The sequence below is a fragment of the Moschus berezovskii genome, chromosome 1, assembly GCF_049115385.1.
Source record: "Moschus berezovskii isolate FMDL1 chromosome 1, NW_MosBer_1.0, whole genome shotgun sequence".
Classification (NCBI taxonomy): domain Eukaryota; kingdom Metazoa; phylum Chordata; class Mammalia; order Artiodactyla; family Moschidae; genus Moschus; species Moschus berezovskii.
This window is the reverse complement of record NC_142460.1, coordinates 90,443,285-90,461,715: the sequence shown is the minus strand read 5'-3', so window position 1 is coordinate 90,461,715 and position 18,431 is coordinate 90,443,285. Positions and strand designations below refer to the sequence as shown.

The 18,431-nt window shown below is 39.1% G+C and overlaps 1 protein-coding gene across 16 annotated transcripts in view; it reads right to left on the bottom strand.

The window, feature by feature from the left end:
- The window catches only part of KALRN (kalirin RhoGEF kinase), a 671,338-nt gene that overhangs the window by 248,506 nt on the left and 404,401 nt on the right, over positions 1-18,431 (bottom strand). For 11 of the 16 annotated variants that reach the window (XM_088837656.1, XM_055396730.2, XM_088837661.1 and 8 more), the window contains exons 16-18: positions 10,835-10,954; positions 5,252-5,470; positions 1,539-1,688 (exon numbers count right to left, since the gene is read on the bottom strand). In XM_088837656.1, coding sequence (XP_088693782.1) covers positions 1,539-1,688; positions 5,252-5,470; positions 10,835-10,954 — 489 coding nt within the window. The remainder of the gene's footprint in view (positions 1-1,538; positions 1,689-5,251; positions 5,471-10,834; positions 10,955-18,431) is intronic. The other 5 variants (XM_088837666.1, XM_055396846.2, XM_088837625.1 and 2 more) reach the window with 1 other exon arrangement.

Below are 18,431 nucleotides of genomic sequence, written 5' to 3'. Positions count from 1 at the left end.
CTACAGCTTTCAGAACTAAATTATCTCTAAACAAAATTGTTAACTTCTAAACTTTTTTATACTTAGCATCTGACTCTACAAATCATATGATAACAACTAAGCTTTTTTATATTTAGCATCTGATTCTACAAATCACGTGGTAAAAAATTATTTTAAATGTTGCTTTCACAATAATGGTTTCTGGGAGCTCTGGTAAGATTGCTCATGGTCCTACCACCCTAAGGCCCATTAATTTAACAGCTAGATAGTGGTCCAAAGCTAAAGAATCCAAAATACACCAACTAATGTATACAAACAGAGAGCTTGATCTTCTGTCCATTTGGCTTGTAATTCCCACAACAACCGAGTTTCTCAACTATGGTTCTAGGCACATATGGAAAACATCAGAACATTTTTTTCCTTCTTCAAAAAAACCATTTAATTTTAAGAAGAAATACCTTTATACCTCTATTTAAAAACTTTAACATGCTCTACTTAAATTGTTTCATTTTAAACTTTGTTTTATCAGAGGGAAGACTTTTAAAATCATCTTAAGCCCTATATGGAAGAATTTCTATTTAATCTTATTAGTAAGAGCTGATTACTAAGGGTTCTGATCAAATGCAGGTGCAGATACTAGACAGATGGGAGGAGAGCTGCAGGAGGTCATCTTTAAAAAAGAATAAAAATAAAACTTAAAGAAGTGGTCAAGTAGAGAAAATCCCTAATAAAAGAAAAGTAGCTAATTACAGAATTATAGAAAATCAGTGGCAACATGTTAGGGTATAAAAATTCTCTAGTGTGCTTTCAGAAACCTGAAAGGAAGCAGAACAGGAAAGCAAGGAATTTGAGAGTAAATGGAGCCTTTGAAAAAGTTTTCACACTGAAGGCTCTGTCAGAAAGAAGATCAAAGGCAGAAGGAAAGAGGCTTAGGAGGTCTTCCCACACCAGCTGAAAGCTGTTCAGAGCTGGACTGTGTTTCCTCCCTGGGAAGCTAAGTATTTCTGTCTTCAAACACAGAATAAACAGTGTCACATTTATTGGTAATTGTTAGATTGATAAATAAATATCTAAACATATTTTTTTAAACTCTTGCCCTAAATTTTGGGTCATCCAGTTATAAAAGATGTATTTTAATAGGTTTTTATCTAGGCTTATATATTTAAATTAAAATATTTTTATAGATAAAACATAACTAAGTGAAAGTATGTATTTTCCTCAGTAAACATCAATGGGATATCAGGATATTTATACATAGCACCAGCAGAAATGGAGCATTCTAATTACCTAATTATACAAAAAGTGTTAAGAGAAATAATGTTTGAAGTGTAACTTTTCAGCCCTTCAAATGTCCTCTCTACAAATGCCTCCCTTTAGATAAGAAACTAGAAAATACAGGGGTGTGGGAAGCCCACATGAAGCAGTGAGAGAGAGAAAGAAAGAAAGGGACAGAGACAGAAAGGAGGGAGGGAAGGAGGAGAAGGAGACTGAGAGAGAGGGAGACAGCAGATGAAAAACAAGGCTCAAGTCCCAGAACTTGGATGACAACGTGCTCTGACCTTAAGAAAGGCTTCCTTTTGCTCCAAATGTTTACTGATGAGCGGAATGACGTGGTCCATCTCTGCTGCTGGCCCCAGTTTATCTCGTCCACCACACCAGTCCTCATCTCTTCGGTATTCTTGCTCTAAGCTCTCCAGGACACTACAGACCTAATGAATCATGGATGAAAAGACTCAGTAATTGTTTAATAAGTATTTTGTAAGGACCATTAGCTTAGAGACCCCTATTGTAAGTGACATTTTTCATTCAAAATCCAATTTGTGGCCTTATGTGTGCTGTACCCCTGAGATATCTAAGAAAAAGTCCAGGAGGCAGTGAGAATCCAGTGTCTGGAGCTTGGGAGACAGATTACAACTGAGGTATGGACTTTGGAATCATTTTCTGACAGCTGATGGTTGAAGGCTACAGGGATTGATGACATCACCTAGGGATAGTGTACACAGCAAGAAAGGAGGAAAGACTAGTAACTTGGGGAGTTTCAAAGTGTTTTTATATATTAAATTGCTATAATCTTATGATAACCTATGAATTAGATAGAACAGGAAAAGGTTTGGGGAAGATATTTGGGTTGCCCGGCCATCTGTACTTGTCCTACAGAAAGTAGCCTCGAGTAGAGGTAAAGGAGGAAGTTGCCTATGTTGTGTGATTTATGGACCATAAGTGAATGCTACCTTTCCCCTCCCTGGGAAAAATATTCCAGCAAAAATGTTTCAAGGTGCTATAATAAGGCAATGACATCTCCAGGCCTGCTATGGAAAAATGTACATTTCCTTCAGAGGAATAACAAATTCGGGTTAACTTAAAAGATAGTTAAGATGGTTTTTTAGTTCTAAAAAGTCTGGGAGGCCATGTTGTTATTGACCTTATAGACAAATTCAAAAGACCAAAAGCATTTCAAATGGGGCTTGGAAGGACAGTCAGGTTGGGTGCATCAGTAGGAGACACAGTGCAGCCTAGTGTCAGGAATTAAGGAAGGAAGCAGAAAATAGAAACCATTTCTATACTTTCCTTCAACAATCTATGGTTACTTGTCTGGCTAGGGCAGCAGGGGAAAGTGGTTTTAACTATCCTTGACCTTCTTTATCTGAGAAATTAATCTCTTTTGGTAAATGACGTGGCATTGGATAGGATGCTTTATGAGTTATGAACTGAACTGAAAAATAAGCTGAAAGATGTCCAAAGCAGAACACTCCCATTGCCAACATGCTTCCCATGTCATGAGAAGGCCTATCCCTGAACTCTAGCTGGTTTCTTTAGCACCACACATCTGTCTTGAGGCAAGACCTCAAAACAAGCAGGAGGCTCACATCTTGAGAGAAAACAAATTATACACATGCAATAACTTTAAGAAAACAAGTGCTTAACACCTGTTCCAAGGTAGTATTAGTTTTAAAACCAATCAATTTGGGAGCTAGAAGAAATGGAAAGATTACCCAGTATAAGTCATTTAATTTAATAGGTGAAGAATCAAAAATCTAGAGAGAGAAAGTAACCTTTGGTAAGGTCAGTTCAGGGTCAAATTTCCTGACTCTTAATCTAGTGTTTTGTCCTCTTCAGCATCTTGCTGCTGCTGCTAAGTCACAGCAGACACAGTGGACACAGTCGTGTCCGACTCTGTGCGACCCCATAGATGACAGCCCACCAGGCTCCCCCGTCCCTGGGATTCTCCAGGCAAGAACACTGGAGTGGGTTGCCATTTCCTTCTTCAATGCATGAAAGTGAAAAGTGAAGTCGCTCAGTCATGTCAGACTCGTAGCAACCCCATGGACTGCAGCCTACCAGGCTCCTCCACCCATGGGGTTTTCCAGGCAAGAGTACTGGAGTGGGTTGCCATTGCCTTCTCCTCAGCATCTTGAGCCACCTCAAATTAAAAACTATATATGATAGTACAAAGGGATTAAGCTTCATTTTTTTCATACTGGTAGTCAGTTGTCCCGGAGAAGGCAATGGCAAGCCACTCCAGTACTCTTGCCTAGAAAATCCCATGGATGGAGGAGCCTGGTAGGCTGCAGTCCGTGGGGTTGCTAAGGGACACGACTGAGCGACTTCACTTTCACTTTTCACTTTTACACATTGGAGAAGGAAATGGCAACCCACTCCAGTGTTCTTGCCTAGAGAATCCCAGGGACAGGGGAGCCTGGGGGCTTCCGTCTATGGGGTCATACAGAGTCGGACACGACTGAAGTGACTTAGCAGCAGCAGCAGTCAGTTGTCCAGCATCATTTGTTAAAAAAACTTTACTTGTTGAATTGCTTTTTCAAGAATCAATTGACTGTATATATGTGGGTCTACTTCTGGAACCTCTACTCTGTTCCACTGTGTCTGTTCTCATCTTGATCACTACAGCTTTAGAGTCTTAAAGTCAGGTAGTATAAAGCCTCCAATGTTGTTCTTTGTCAAGATTGTTTTTGGCTATTCTAGGTTCTTCACAAATCCGTGTAAATCTTAGAATTAGCATATTGATTTCTATTTTTTAAAAAAGCTTGCTGAGGTGTGACTGGGCTGTGCTTAATTTATAAATCAACTGGAGAAGCTCTTTATTATGTTAGTCTGCTGCTCTCACTTCTGAGGCCATCTAACACACCATCTCTCTGAAATGCTTGAAAGGAGGACTGAGAGGAGGTGTAAAGATGAATGCTGGATGCAGGGCCCACTGACAGACAGGTTACATCTGCTCTGAGATAGACTTTCCCATGGTCCCTTTAAACGTTTCTCTCATCTATTTCTACTAGGGAGCTATCCTGACTTCAACCTCTATTTCATGAAAAGAGTCTCATAACAGCATCCAAATCATTTAAAAATCCTCTTAACCCTTGCGCATATTACTGTACAAATATATTAATAATGAGTTTGCAACTTTATGGCTCTGAAGTAGGTATCTCCTGCCTTTTCTTCCACAGCTGCACCATCCTACTAGTTAGGTTCACAGTTCTCTAATGACAGAGAGTTGTGTTTCCTGTACTACACTGGGAATCCCATGAATGAAAGAACTGTATGTTCTTCAAGAAGTGCACAGTCCCCTATTGTGGTAGATTTAACTGTGTTCAGTAACTCATCACTCTCTTTTCACAATCCTCACAGGAGGCATACTTCACTGGTGTTGGCTTGGCCACGTGACTTGTTTTGGCTGAAAGGATGTTACAGCATGTGACACAGGAAAACTTGAAATGCACTTGCACAGTAGATTTTGGGCTTTTGCACCCCTGCCTTTCACCATAAATGTGGCTCAAATAGCTGCCAGTCAAGAAGGAAGAGAAATACAGGAACAGATCTAGACCCAACCTATAGCTTGGAGCCAGTTTTACTATGCTCAGCAAAGAACAGCTGAATACTAGATACCTAAGCAAAAATAGATGTTTACTGTTTCACACCACTGGGATTGAGGGTGATTTGTTGTACAGCATTATTGTGGCCAGAGCTAACTGGTACATCACTGAAACCTAGCATTCAGCATATGCCCACCCAATTTCTACTTCAACACCTACATCTAGTGAGTTTGAGAAATTTATAAGAAACAAATCACATGGTCCACTCCTTTAATGGAAATAATTATACGGAAGCAAAGCATGGTGTTTCCACAATTCATTCTTGTACTCTCATAGGCTAGTGCTGAGATGATTGGCTTCTTGTTAAGGCAGATCCTACAGATTTGCCATGTGTGACAGAAAACTGCCCTCCATTGGTCTCAGGCCCACACAGCCCTCTCCCTCACCTGCTCAGAAGTTTTATAAAAGGCCACTGAGGCATTGACCAGTTTCAGTCGGTCTTCCATCTTGAGCATGAGTTGCTGCCAGTGGAGGGCCACCTTCTCAGCACATTCCCGGATGGCATCTGCATCATAGTGACCAGCCTGGAGCAGCGCCTCAGCTTTCTGCTGAACCTGCAGGGCGCTCTGGTGTGTCTTCTGCAAGGAAGTGGCATGAAAGAGGGACTGGGCACAAGGGGAGGAGAGAGAGGTCCGTGGGAACAACCCAGGCGTGGTATGGGAAGGGGTGGAGTGAGGCGTGAGTGGAAAGATGCAGAAAAGTTAAAGAGCTTTAAATGAATGATTCAAACATGTTGTCATCATTGTTTTAAAAGCATGTTTTAAAAAACGAATATCAAACATTATCATTAACTAACTGCTCAGGTTCCTAACTCCTGTCCTTATCCCTTTCTCATTTATTTGCATCACTCTTCGTTTTAAAGACATTTTAGTTTCTGTGCTAGAGAAACACAGTTGTGTATAAATCTGCTTCCTGATTGACTCAAACATTAATTAAATCTCTTTTCAAATCTAATCATAACGTTATTCATCATCAGTTTTCAGAGGAGGCTATTGCTGTAGTCCCAATCTGCAGATCAAATAAACATAGCACATAAAAAAATCCCCATGTAATACAAGTCTCAATCAACAATGCAAACATTTTAAATGTGAATGATCATTTTTAAAAGGGTTCTAGTAGAAGGAAGACATTTGACAGGTTAGTAAAGCAGGAGAGTAGAATCTCACACCATCTTTTAGTTACCAAGGGAACAGAACAGTACAGAAGATAATTCAGTTTAACATATAATCCCGCATTACTTCATTATTGACATTTGCCTTTAGGATAATCTATACTGCAGAAGGTTTGTTTTCTTATTCAGGGTAAGTGTGGTTTGCATCCTCTGAGTTCACTTTAACTGAAGGAGGTGGGGAGAATAGGTTGGAGAACTGGGTGGCAGGGAGGCAGCCAAATAAATACAATTTATTAAAATAAAAGACTGATGTGGATGAGCCATATGACTTCAACCAGCTAATATTATCCCAACTTTAGCTGCTGGGATCATTTCTACCCAATGGCATAGTATGAATTTGGCCTTTGTACTCTCAGGAAAGGATAGCTTAGCTGACAGTGGAAAAGAGCAGCTAGGAGCCCAGCACCTTACTCCTGAATGATTTCTGCTCTTCTTGGGCTGCAGTGCAGGGACAGCTCCCCAGAGCAAATCCATTCAAGCACTGCCTGTGTGTGAATACAACCTCCCCTCTTTTCACCTCTGCTGCTGCTAAGTCACTTCAGTCGTGTCCGACTCTGTGTGACCCCATAGACGGAAGCCCACCAGGCTCCCCTGTCCCTGGGATTCTCCAGGCAAGAACACTGGAGTGGGTTGCCATTTCCTTCTCCAATGTGTGAAAGGGAAAAGTGAAAAGTGAAAGTGAAGTTGCTCAGTCATGTCCAACCCTTAGCGACCCCACAGACTGCAGCCTACCAGGCTCCTCCATCCATGGGATTTTCTAGGCAAGAGTACTGGAGTGGCTTGCCTCCCCTTTTACCTTCATTCCAAATTGCAGTCTACACAGCCTATCAACTACCTTCTGGCTGCCCTTTCCCCTCTGCTGAATCTGTCCTCAGCATTAGCTATGTTAGCATGACCTCCTACAGCAACCTAGACTCCTTTATTCCCTTACTTTGCCACGGATTTAGCCTTCAGTCCTGATGAGCACATTCTTATCATGTAGCAATCTTTCTAATTGCTACATGAAGTTAGAAAAAATAAACTAACAAGTAGAGATAATCCATTACAAATCTCTGGTTTCTTCTCTGTGTTACTTATTGGTTTCATTTTCTTAACTGAACTGAACTGAAATGTAGAAGTACTGTCAGGTCCATTCTTGGTTTTGGTTCACTTCCGTAGAGTTCTCATCTATTCTCTTGGACACTCAGCTCAGCTCTGACCTCCTTCAAAGAGACCTTTCTGGATAGCCTGAGACTTACTAAAAACTACCCTCTTCTGAATGCCTATACACTTGGCTGATTTTCCTTACTTAATGAAACTCGTAAGGCAAGGACTGTTTTAAAAAATCTCTTTAAAAGCCATTTAGTCATGTGTATATTCTGTGCTACGCACTGTACTTATGAGTTTTTCTAGTTCTTATGACACTACTACAGGTGGCTATTCTTATTCCCACTTTACAGAAGAAACTGAGGCTCAGGCTGATCAAGGTACTTGCCCAAAAATGTATATATAAGGAAGTGATGAAATCAGATTCAAGTTTGACCTATTCCCAAATGTATGTCCTTTCCACCATATCACATCACATCACTTGATATCTAGCAATTAGAATGGTATCTACAGTTTCTCATTCAGAGGAAGGGCTCACCAAGTGGAATTAGTGATTCTGATAATTATCTTATCTCTCTTCAATATATAAAACTAGCATATAATTGTCATCATAAACCTTTATTGTACCTGTTTCTCAGAGTAGAGAAGTAACTTTAATTTTCTTACAATTTATGCTATGTAACAAATCATCTTCCTTATTCTGAAACTCATTAATATCTAATAGTCCTGGGAGCCACTTCTTCCCTTTAATTTTCTAAATGATAAACTCTTATGCATATGATATAATCTCTGCTTCACTAAGCTTGAGTCATTATTTTGCACTTATTTCTACTATTGTCTAATCTTATTAAGTGCTATGTCTTTGAGACATGGATTATCAAGGATGTTCATATTTAGTAGGAGGACATGCAAGAAAACCAAACCAAATCAACTGAATTTATTATCCAGTTTTAACTACTGTCATAGTGCTTATGCTTAGAATGAATAAGAGGATTTCAAATAAAAACGGATTTTTAAAAAGCAGGTTATAAAAACAAGGGTGCCTCTATGGTGTTCACAGTTCTTGAAGACACATCAGCCACAACATTTGGATACTAACAAATATGAATCTGTAAACCTGTATTTCTGGAGAGCTGTCTACTGCTCTGCATTCTGAATGGCTCTGGGGAAGATTTTCTGTAACCAAGGATACTTCAGGTAAACATTCTGACCTTCTTTAAGGAGCCAAAACCTTCAGGCAGATGAGGCGAATCAAGCTAGGGGGAGCAAACATCTTGGTTTTCCCATGAGAGTTCTAGTCCATGCTGATTTTTCTGGCTTAGTTATTATTAATTCCCACTTTTACTCTCAAAAGAGTCTTAGTTCTAACAATAAATTATATAATCGTCTTACACAGAGCTATTTTATTTTCCCTTCTAGAGGCCAGGATTCTTTCTTAGGGCCCAAGAAATCAAATTATGTTCCCTATCACTGTAAGGACCTCCAGTAACAGTATCAAAATGGGTTAAATAAAACCAGACTTGTTAAATCTCCTATCAAATTGCTTACATCCTACCTGGCATATGTTCCCCCAGTGTAGAACCTGGTCTAAATTGACATATTTAGAGAGAAGCATAATGCCACCTGGAGAAGAAGCATATGTTGAAATTCTGGCTTTGTTCTTGTCATTATTCTAGCCAAGCTGCAGACCCTGCTTACCTTCCATTCCCAAGATAAACCAGAAATCCTATTTGTTTTGTCACATCCTCTTGAGTCCACAGACAAACTCTATAGGGGTTTATATCTCAACATATATCCTAGGAATATTTGATCAAGTTGCATCCATGAAATTAGAGACACAGATGCTTAGTAAGCTTCTATTCTGTAAGAATGCAACATCATCTAATACAAATTTGTATATACTGCATAAGCAAGTCAGATAGAATTTAGTTATTTCAGTAACATTACTAATGGATTTACCCACTATTTTCTACTAGCTCATTGAGATGCTCAAGTGTGTCACAACACTTGGTTTTACTAGCCCAACATCTAATTAAGGGACTGAAAGTTGAATTACCTGACAGGGCAGGTAAACTTCCACATTCAAGATAAATAAGGAGGAGGTATGGCCAAAAGATGTCCTTTCTTTGCCTAGTATCCCTTACAGGTTCATGTCAAGCCTTGAATGTGACTGCCCAACTTTCATTTTCTTCATTGCTGCCTCTCAATGGGGCTTTGACCACTGTGGGCCTAATTTTTTATTATAATCTCAGTCTTGATTTTTCCTTTACAGTGAATAGATCCTAACACCCTAATATTTGGGTGTGCCAGTAAAATGAAATATTTCCTAAGAAGTTATCAGACAACTTAGAGAAGTATGACATTCATGTTAATGCTACATTTTCACATACAAGAAAGCTTTTCAAAAATTAAATGGCTGAAATCCATCATAACTAGTTTAAAAATAGATAGCAATCAGTTGGGCCACTGTATTAAAGATAAACTTAATGACACAGACAGTCAAAATTTTATCATTGTTGTGTTTCTTTAGTAGAAGATAATACCTTTGCATTTCTTACACATTCAAAAGTGGGTTAAGTTCTATACTGAACCACAAGTGATGCAGGTTTTTGAGGTTTTCTCTCTTTATCTCTTTTCCCATTGGTATTGAACTTATTTTAAACATAGTTCCCATGTCCCATTTCCTACTCTTTCCCCATATTATTCTAGAGCAATCAGCTCAAGTCTCTTCGGGAAGGAAATGTTCCAGGACAAAGGATAATTAAAGATATTATTTAAAGCAAGACAAAATTCATATTAGACTATCACAAGTGGAATTTTATATTAAAATAGCCTTGGTTGGTAAATTTCTGATTTTAGTTTATTCTTTAAATATGACTTCCACAATTATTGAACAAATACTTTCAGTGAAACAAACTATCTAGTGCAGTCCGCTCCTGTGCTCACTGCTCTTGTTAAAAGGCAGATTTGACAATGAAATCTAAATGTTACACGTAAATCAAATGTTTAAAAATGGAATCCTAATTTACTAATGACTTCTACAGTTGTTTATCCTCAATTCTGAGTGAGCTTCAACTGGAAGTGACTTCTAAACTTTTAGCTTTATATTTTTCACATGATGCATAGATCATAACGTATTAAAAGACTCAATGGACCAAGGGCCTTGAAGGTTAAAAGTACTAATAAAAAAGATCACATTTGGAGTGTGAATACTTGTCTTTTACTACCAGGCTTCCTTGGGGTGATGAAACCCTGGATTTGCTTCTCCAATTCCTGGGTGATAAGGAAGCTGCTGCTGCTGCTGCTAAGTCACTTCAGTCGTGTCCGACTCCGTGCGACCCCATAGACGGAAGCCCACCAGGCTCCCCCGTCCCTGGGATTCTCCAGGCAAGAACACTGGAGTGGGCTGCCATTTCCTTCTCCAACGTGTGAAAGTGAAAAGTGAAAGTGAAGTCGCTCAGTCATGTCCGACCCCTAGCGACCCCATGGACTGCAGCCCACCAGGCTCCTCCATCCATGGGATTTTCTAGGCAAGAGTACTGGAGTGGCTTGCCATTGCCTTCTCCGGATAAGGAAGCTACCTGGCCCATTTCACAAGAAAGAGTAATGGCTTCACCACATAAAGGAAAACCCACATCTTGAGGAATCATCCTGCCTAAGTTGTGGAACAGAGAAGGGAAGGGAGGACAGTGTAGTCAGATTTGGGTGTTACCTCGATGGCTAGTTGAAACTGTTCGTGCTCCCGCTGTAGCTGCTCTGCTTCAGACAAAGAGCTGGCGTTGACCAGGCTGGCATTGAGCATTGACTCCCCATTGCGGATCCATCCCAGGACCTAGGGAGTTGGGACAAGAGCACAGGTGAATGGCCTTCAGTCAGATAGCTCATGATCTCCTACCCGCTATGAAGAGAACATAGGAAGGATCTGAATAAGTAAAATCTCTCCAAATTTATCTGGAACCCTGTGCCATAAGATATTTATTGTTTAAGTACCAATCTCATTCCCAGCTTCACATTTTCTTTACTACCCTTATCACTCTTCAATCCCAGTCTCCTCAGCTACTTAATTTAAACATTACTTTATCTGATTGCACTGTAGGTATATTTCTGAAGTTCCTTCTGGAACACAGTATGGTAAAAATAAATAAATTCCATATGTATGGAATATTGGTATGGTATCCTTTTCTTTTTTAAGGCCAACAACTGCTTGAAATCTTCTATATCTCACCACACCTATTAGAAACAATTTCTTCATCATCTAGTGAAACCAGACCATTCTGCGGTACTCACGAAAGTCTGTCTTATTTGGTTATTTTGACCTGTGTTTCATCTCCCCTCACTAGAATGTAAACTTCTGGAAGACTTGATTAATACATGTCATATTATAATCTCACCCAGTGCCTAGCATAGTACTTTTCATATGACAGGTATGCAGTAACATTTTTGGAAGAGTGAAAATATCCAAGTCACTGTGGAAAATATCCAAGTCACACCTGAAAAGTGGGTCCAACCTCCTACGGTTTGCAAAATAGCCAAGAGTAGACAAGTTTTAGCCTTGATTGGTTAAACAACCCAAAGGGAGGAAAAAGAAAACAACCAAAATAGTATGACTCACCCATACACTGGATCATTAGAAAATGGAAGAGTATGTTATAATTGTTTTAAAGTATTTAGAGGTTATGGCTAGGCTGAGTAAGATTTCCAGGTGACCTTAATTTAGTACTGGGGGAAAGAAAATTCAGCTAGAGAATATTAGAATAGGAGGAGAAATAGCTGATACTGTCTAGACAGTCCTAGCTGAAATGGAACTGTGGCAATTACCCAGCTAATAGAGTCTGGTGCAAATAATCAAACTGGAAGTATTAGGCCTTGAAAATCTACCTTGTGTCTGGTCATCAGAAAATTGCCAAATATTTGCTTTATTAAAGAGTCTGAGAGTTTGCTTGGAGAGGAAATAAAAGTTCTTCTGAAATTTCAAGATCAGTAAATACCATCCATCTGTTCCCTCAAGGCAAAGCAGAAGACATCACAATCTGTTTCAGAGTTTTTGAGATTTTTTTTTTCTTCTCTCAATTTCTTCATGTTAAACAATTATAAAAATAGTAATCCTAGTCTCCTTTTCCATAACCCTCACCAGCATTTCTCAAATGTCCTCCTTGGGCAGAAAATGACTGATGCCATATTGTGCATGGATAACATTGGGACATAAATCCCATTGAAGCTGGGCTATTTGGATTGAGATGTTAATTCATGGGCAGTCTGGTGGATTGCAGATGAGATGCCAATCTGTAAGGCAATTAGTTGCAGTAAATAACTGTTCAGAGTGTATGTGTGAAATCTCTGATGCCACTGGTGCACTGCAGTTGGCTGACTAGAGGCGCTTATGATTTCTAAAAGCTGGCTGTAAGTTTGGGTACATGCATACACAGATTGCATGCCCAAATGCTTCACTCCTTCGGAAAATGGAGCTCATAATTTATATTTATGAACTATGTAAGTCCTTCTGCCATGATTCATCACATCTTGCTTGGTTCAAGATTCATTTGAGGGTGTCAGAGAAACATTTTCTCAATGTGCATCACAAATCAATGCTTGGGGGGACAATCTGACTCCCTCTGGGCCTCTTGAGTCTTGCTGGAATATTTTTCTCTCTATTTTCAGCCAACTGAAAACATCAGTTATAGCTATAGTTGTGGGATCTCCATCTACCAGATTCTCCTTTTAGAAATATGATAGGTTTTAGTCTCTGCATCTTACATTAAATCATGCTGTATCCTTGATAACCTTGTTCATTTTTATTTCCCAAATGTTGTTTATAAAGGCATTCCAGGACTTTAAATAGGAAATTTGATTTTAGGAAGACAAAAATGCATGGTAGTTTAATCAATGGCTTGGTTCAGGGGTGGGACTGATGCCAATGATTAAACTACAAGCATTTTTATCTTCCTAGAATCAAATCTCCCATGTTGAAGTCCTGGACTCAGTCCTAGAAGCAGAACTGAGACCATGTTGAAAGAATACAAAACCTTAAGTCAAAACACCTGGCTTTGTTTCTACCTGGTAAAGCCACTTAACTCCTCTGAGCCACAGCTTTTTCATCTGTAAAGGTAGGATATCTTTCCTTCCGGTATCGGGGTTGATGTAGCATACTGTAAAAGGCAAAGCCTGATGATGGTGGTGATTTTTAGTTTTGAGACAAATCTGATCTTCAATTATACCTCTCACAATGAGAAGAAAAAGAGTTTAGGAATACCAACTTGTATGCTAGTATTTGCAGAGTTTATTTGTATATTCTGATGAGATATAGATACCTTAGCTGTTTTCTTATCATCAGTCTTTGTGCTCTGATCAATAACTCTTGTTGGTATAATTTTCCATTACTGTCATCCTTTATCTTCCTGGTTCATAAAATTGGTTATTTATTCTCTGTGAGCATCCAAATGAGAGAAAGGTAGTAGAAGAAATTTTGTAACAAACATGAGAAATATTGGCCCCACTAATCTTGAGTTATTTGACTTTTGAAACATCATTTAATCTCCCCTAGGCTCAGTTTTCTTATCTGTAAAATGGTAAGTCACAAGGTATAGAAGAAATGAAATATTTACTGTGAAAGTATTTTGTAAACCATAAGATGTAATCCTTTAAATGCACATTTTACATAGATCATTCATATTGGACCATAGTTTGCCAATAGGTTAGATGGTCTTTAAAGATCACTTGGAGCCATAATATTCCATACTCCTTTCAAAATTCAGAGACTGTCCCTATAACCACAGAATAAAAGAGAAACATAGCCCTGCAGAAATGATGGCTGGGAAGAGTTTTGCTGCTTGGGGACTTAGGAGTTAGGTCACCAATTCAGCTCAGTCAGGCTGAGGCAGGGCTGAACATAGAGATCTACTGCTTGATTAGGCCAAGGAAGCTCAGATAACCCTGAATTAGGAGAAGGATGGATTTGATTAACTGGATGTGAATGTCCAAAATGATGATGCCTCCTAAACTGGGCAAGCTGGACCCTGTGCCCACGTAGGTTGGGGAAGTTGATTGGCTATGACTGTGTTCTCTAGGTCACACTGACAGGAAACCTATGAGGCTCTTGCTACTACAGATGATTTATCACAAGGCATAGTCATTTCTGAAACTCTAACCACAGGAAAATCGTCAGCCTCTCAGGTGGTTAACTGAGAGCCTGTTATATTTCTAGTATTTCTTAGTTAAAAAAATTCACAATTTATGAGATTATATGTGTTTATCTTTCATGGTTTTATAGACTCTGACTGTGTGTCTTCTTAATTATCTCCATTTTGAAACAAATGGATGATACTTGTCCCTATGGATGCCTATCTTTCGGTACTACTCCAGCTCCTTTTAATTTTTATGTACAGTGAACAGAATTAAATGGTATTTTCTATGAATATGAGGAGAAGGTAATATTTTATCCTTTGTTTTAAATTCCTATCTTGATCATATGCAAATATTGGCCAGTATTTAGTCCACAGGGATAATTTAAGTCAATGTCTTTAGTAGACAAATAAGTACAATTTATTTTCCCATAGCTCAGAGCTCCAACATCCTACAAATCCATTTTGGCCTATTTTCTGCTAAACGCATTGCTCTGTAGGAATACATAGGGGCATTCATTTAGTTTTATGCCCATTAAATAGGTTTTTCAAATCTCCCTCAATTATCTAATAAATGTAAGGTCATCCTTACCAGAGTAGCAATTTTCCTGGAAAACAATCAGAGCATTCTGTGGGGTCTGGAGAATAATCTGAACAATTTTTATAGAAGAAAGGGGATATCTGGGTGGTCTAGGGCCCTGGACCATGGGAATGAGGGGAGTGGTTTCCCTTCAAGACTCAGCATTTCTCTGGAGATGCTGGGGCCATTTATCTTAGATACAAAGTCCTAAGTAATCTCTCAGAAAGTAAATCAGTTGCATTAATCAGTTTCATTTGTTCTAAATACCTGAAAATTATTTTTAGTCAATGTCTGTGATATCATTGCTCCTCAGAGCTCCAGTTTAATATAACTGTGGTATAACTGCACAAAGGTTATGAAGGCCAAATCTTAAACCTTTAGCCTCCGAGCTATAATGACAGAGACATAACATAGTGTTTTCCTCTCCATTTCTGTCTCTATTAATGGCACTTCAATTAAGGTGTCCCTCTTTTTTTTTTTTTTTTGAGAGTACATTCCAAAGAGAAACTCTCAAGCTGGTGTCTAAATTTAGCCCACATGATCAATACTGACATCTAAATTAACTCCCTCTTTCCAAGTGTCAACAGCTTCCAAGTCAATATTTCCTGCTCCACCAACTTCCATCAAACCCCAAATGCCTTCTCTGAAACTGAATTAGATGACTCCCTAAAGAAAGAGCCCATGCTGAGGAGTAAAACAAGTCTGTTTAATGAGGCATAATGGCTTAACGGAACAGCAGTCCCTCGGCACCTGCAAGGGCTGATATCCTTTGCCAAGGCCTTCGTGGTTTCCTAAAGGCTGATCTCAGCCATCCAGTACCATTTTGAACTACAATCCTCCATGTGTCATTCTTGCCATGGTGAAGAGAAGAAGGCATTTTCTCATTCCAGAATTTTCTCTTCTGGAATTTCAAATACCAGAAGAACTTTTTTTTTGCTCTATAATTCATGAAATACTGAATGGAAATGTATGCAATTAGTCAAGCCTAGATGATCCATATATAGTTAATCTACTTCCCCACTTGACAAACTATCATCCTTCAGCTCCCCATCCTGTACAGAATGTATACTTGGAAGGTTAAAAATTCATTTCATTTCCATTTTCATCACAGTCAAGAAAAACATAATTAGAAAGTTGGCTCTACTATGAATTCTGTAACAAAAATAAATAAAAAACAAAGAATGAAAGCAAAAGTATATGATGTTGTTGTTCTATCGCTAAGTCATGTCCACCTTTTTGCCTACCATGCACTGCAGCACGCCAGGTTTCCCTGTCTTTCACTGTATCCCAGAGTTGGCTCAAATTCATGTCCATTGAGTTGGTGATTCTATCTAACCATCTTATCCCTCTGTCACTCCCTTCTCCTCTTGCTCTCAATCTATCCCAGCAACAAGCTCTTTTCCAATTAGTTGGTTCTTCGATTCAGGTGGCCAAAATATTGGAGCTTCAGCTTCAGCATCAGTCCTTCCAATGAATATTCAGGGTTGATTTCCTTTAGGGTTGACTGGTTTGATTTCCATGAAGTGCTATTCTACCACCACAATTTGAAAGCATCAACTGTTCAACATGCAGCCTTCTTTATGGTTCAACTTTCACATCCATACATGACTACTGGAAAAACCATAGCTTTGACTATACGGACCTTTACCGTATACCTGTGTCTGCTTTTTAATATGCTGTCTAGGTTTGTCATAACTTTCTTTCCAAGGAGCAAGAGTCATTTAATCTCATGGCCACAGTTACCATCCACCATGATTTTGGAGCCCAAGGAAAGAAAATCTGTCATCGTTTCCACTTTTTCCCCATTTACCATGAAGTGATGGGACCAGACGTCATGATCTTAGTTTTTTGAATGCTGAATTTTAAACCAGCTTTTTCACTCTCTTCTTTCACCTTCATCAAGAGGATCTTTAGTTCCTCTTCATTTTCTGCCATTAGAGTGGTATCATCTGCATATCTGAAGTCATTGATATTTCTCTCAGTAATCTTGATTCCAGCTTGTGATTCATCCAGCCCACCATTTCACATGGTGTAGTCTGCATATAAGTTAAATAAGCAAGGTGATGATATATGGCCTTGTTGTACTCCTTTCCCAATTTTGAACCAGTCCATTGTTCCATGCCTGGTTCTAACTGTTGCTTCTTGACCTGCATGCAGGTTTTTCAGGAGACAGGTAAGGTGGTCTGGTACTTTCATCTAAAAAAGTCAGTTAGGAATAATTTTCCTGTTATCTAGTTTATTGAGATGACCATGAACAAAGAGCAGAGGAGAACTCCCAGGTCTGGATTTCAGAGGCCTGGGCTCAAGTTTCAGCTAAGCAGCCACGAGGCCCTGGGAACACTCATCTTATAGTACCTCAGTTCCTCATTTGTAAAGTAAACATACACCACTCTCTCTCATGGACTTTTCTCCTGAATTGAGATCACAAATGAGAAAGTACTTCTCATAAGAAAGAAGAGATTCAGAATTTGAATACTCATCCCTACTCTGGGCCTGCTAGAATTTCTACCATGTCACCACGAGTAACATGTCTCTCTAGACAATTAGGTGTGACCCCAGGATAATTAAACTGAAAAAAACCTGGATAGCAGTGCTGTGACCTGGCCTTGCTTAGGGCTCAGTGATGTCACCGGTGCACAAGATGGATCTTTAGCACAGAAAGTGAGGACTCAGCACTGATTGGAAAAGAAGGGGAACAGAGAAGGTAATTCTTCACATTATAATAAATAATATATAGTTACTATATAAGCATAGGCATTAACAAAGACTACCCTGAATAAAAGGGACCAAGAAATAATTATAAAATATATTTTTGTTCCCTGGCTAAATTGATAGACTTAAATCTAAAAGTTATAACGGTTACTGAACATGCTATTTTGGGCGGGGCTCTGCCAAGAGGAAGCGGGGGAAACGGGTTGCTTGGAAGAGTCTGGAGCAGAAGAAGCAAACACTGAAGTGCTATGGGGTCTACCCTGCCAGGAAGTCCTCCTGGATATGTGGAAGGTGATGGTGAGTTCTTTCTTCAGTGTGACCTTTGTCTGGTGATCTTGCTAAGCTTCAGTGACTTCCTCTGAAAGGAGAGTAATATTTGCTTCAGAGAATGGTTGTGAGGATTGATCAAGAGATAGGTATAAAAGGTCTATGACACTCAATAAGTGGAACTATAATTATATTCAGATTTCTTCAATCCCACTTTGTCCAAATAGGAAGTCACCAATCATTATGCTGAAAATTTTCATTTAGTCTGTTTATAATTGAAATATGTAGTATTTTTAAAGTGTATCATTGGTCATTGTATGTATGTTCCTATAAATCCCTAGGAATGGTACAGGAATATCCTTTAGAACAATAGATAGTATCATGTCTCATACAGGTAAGAACTCTTTAAAATTGGCTTTAATGTGGCGAGAATATTTTCTTATAAAAACCACAAATACACTGAAAAGAATAATGGGAAGTGAATGATGGCTACCACTTATTATCAAGAATATGTCAGGTCCTTACTAGACACATAGGAGCCCCCAAATTAATCAGTCTGGCTCTAAAGCCTGAAAACGTCTATTGATAAAGGCTTTGCCTTTCCTACGAACTCTACGCAGGATCAAGGACAG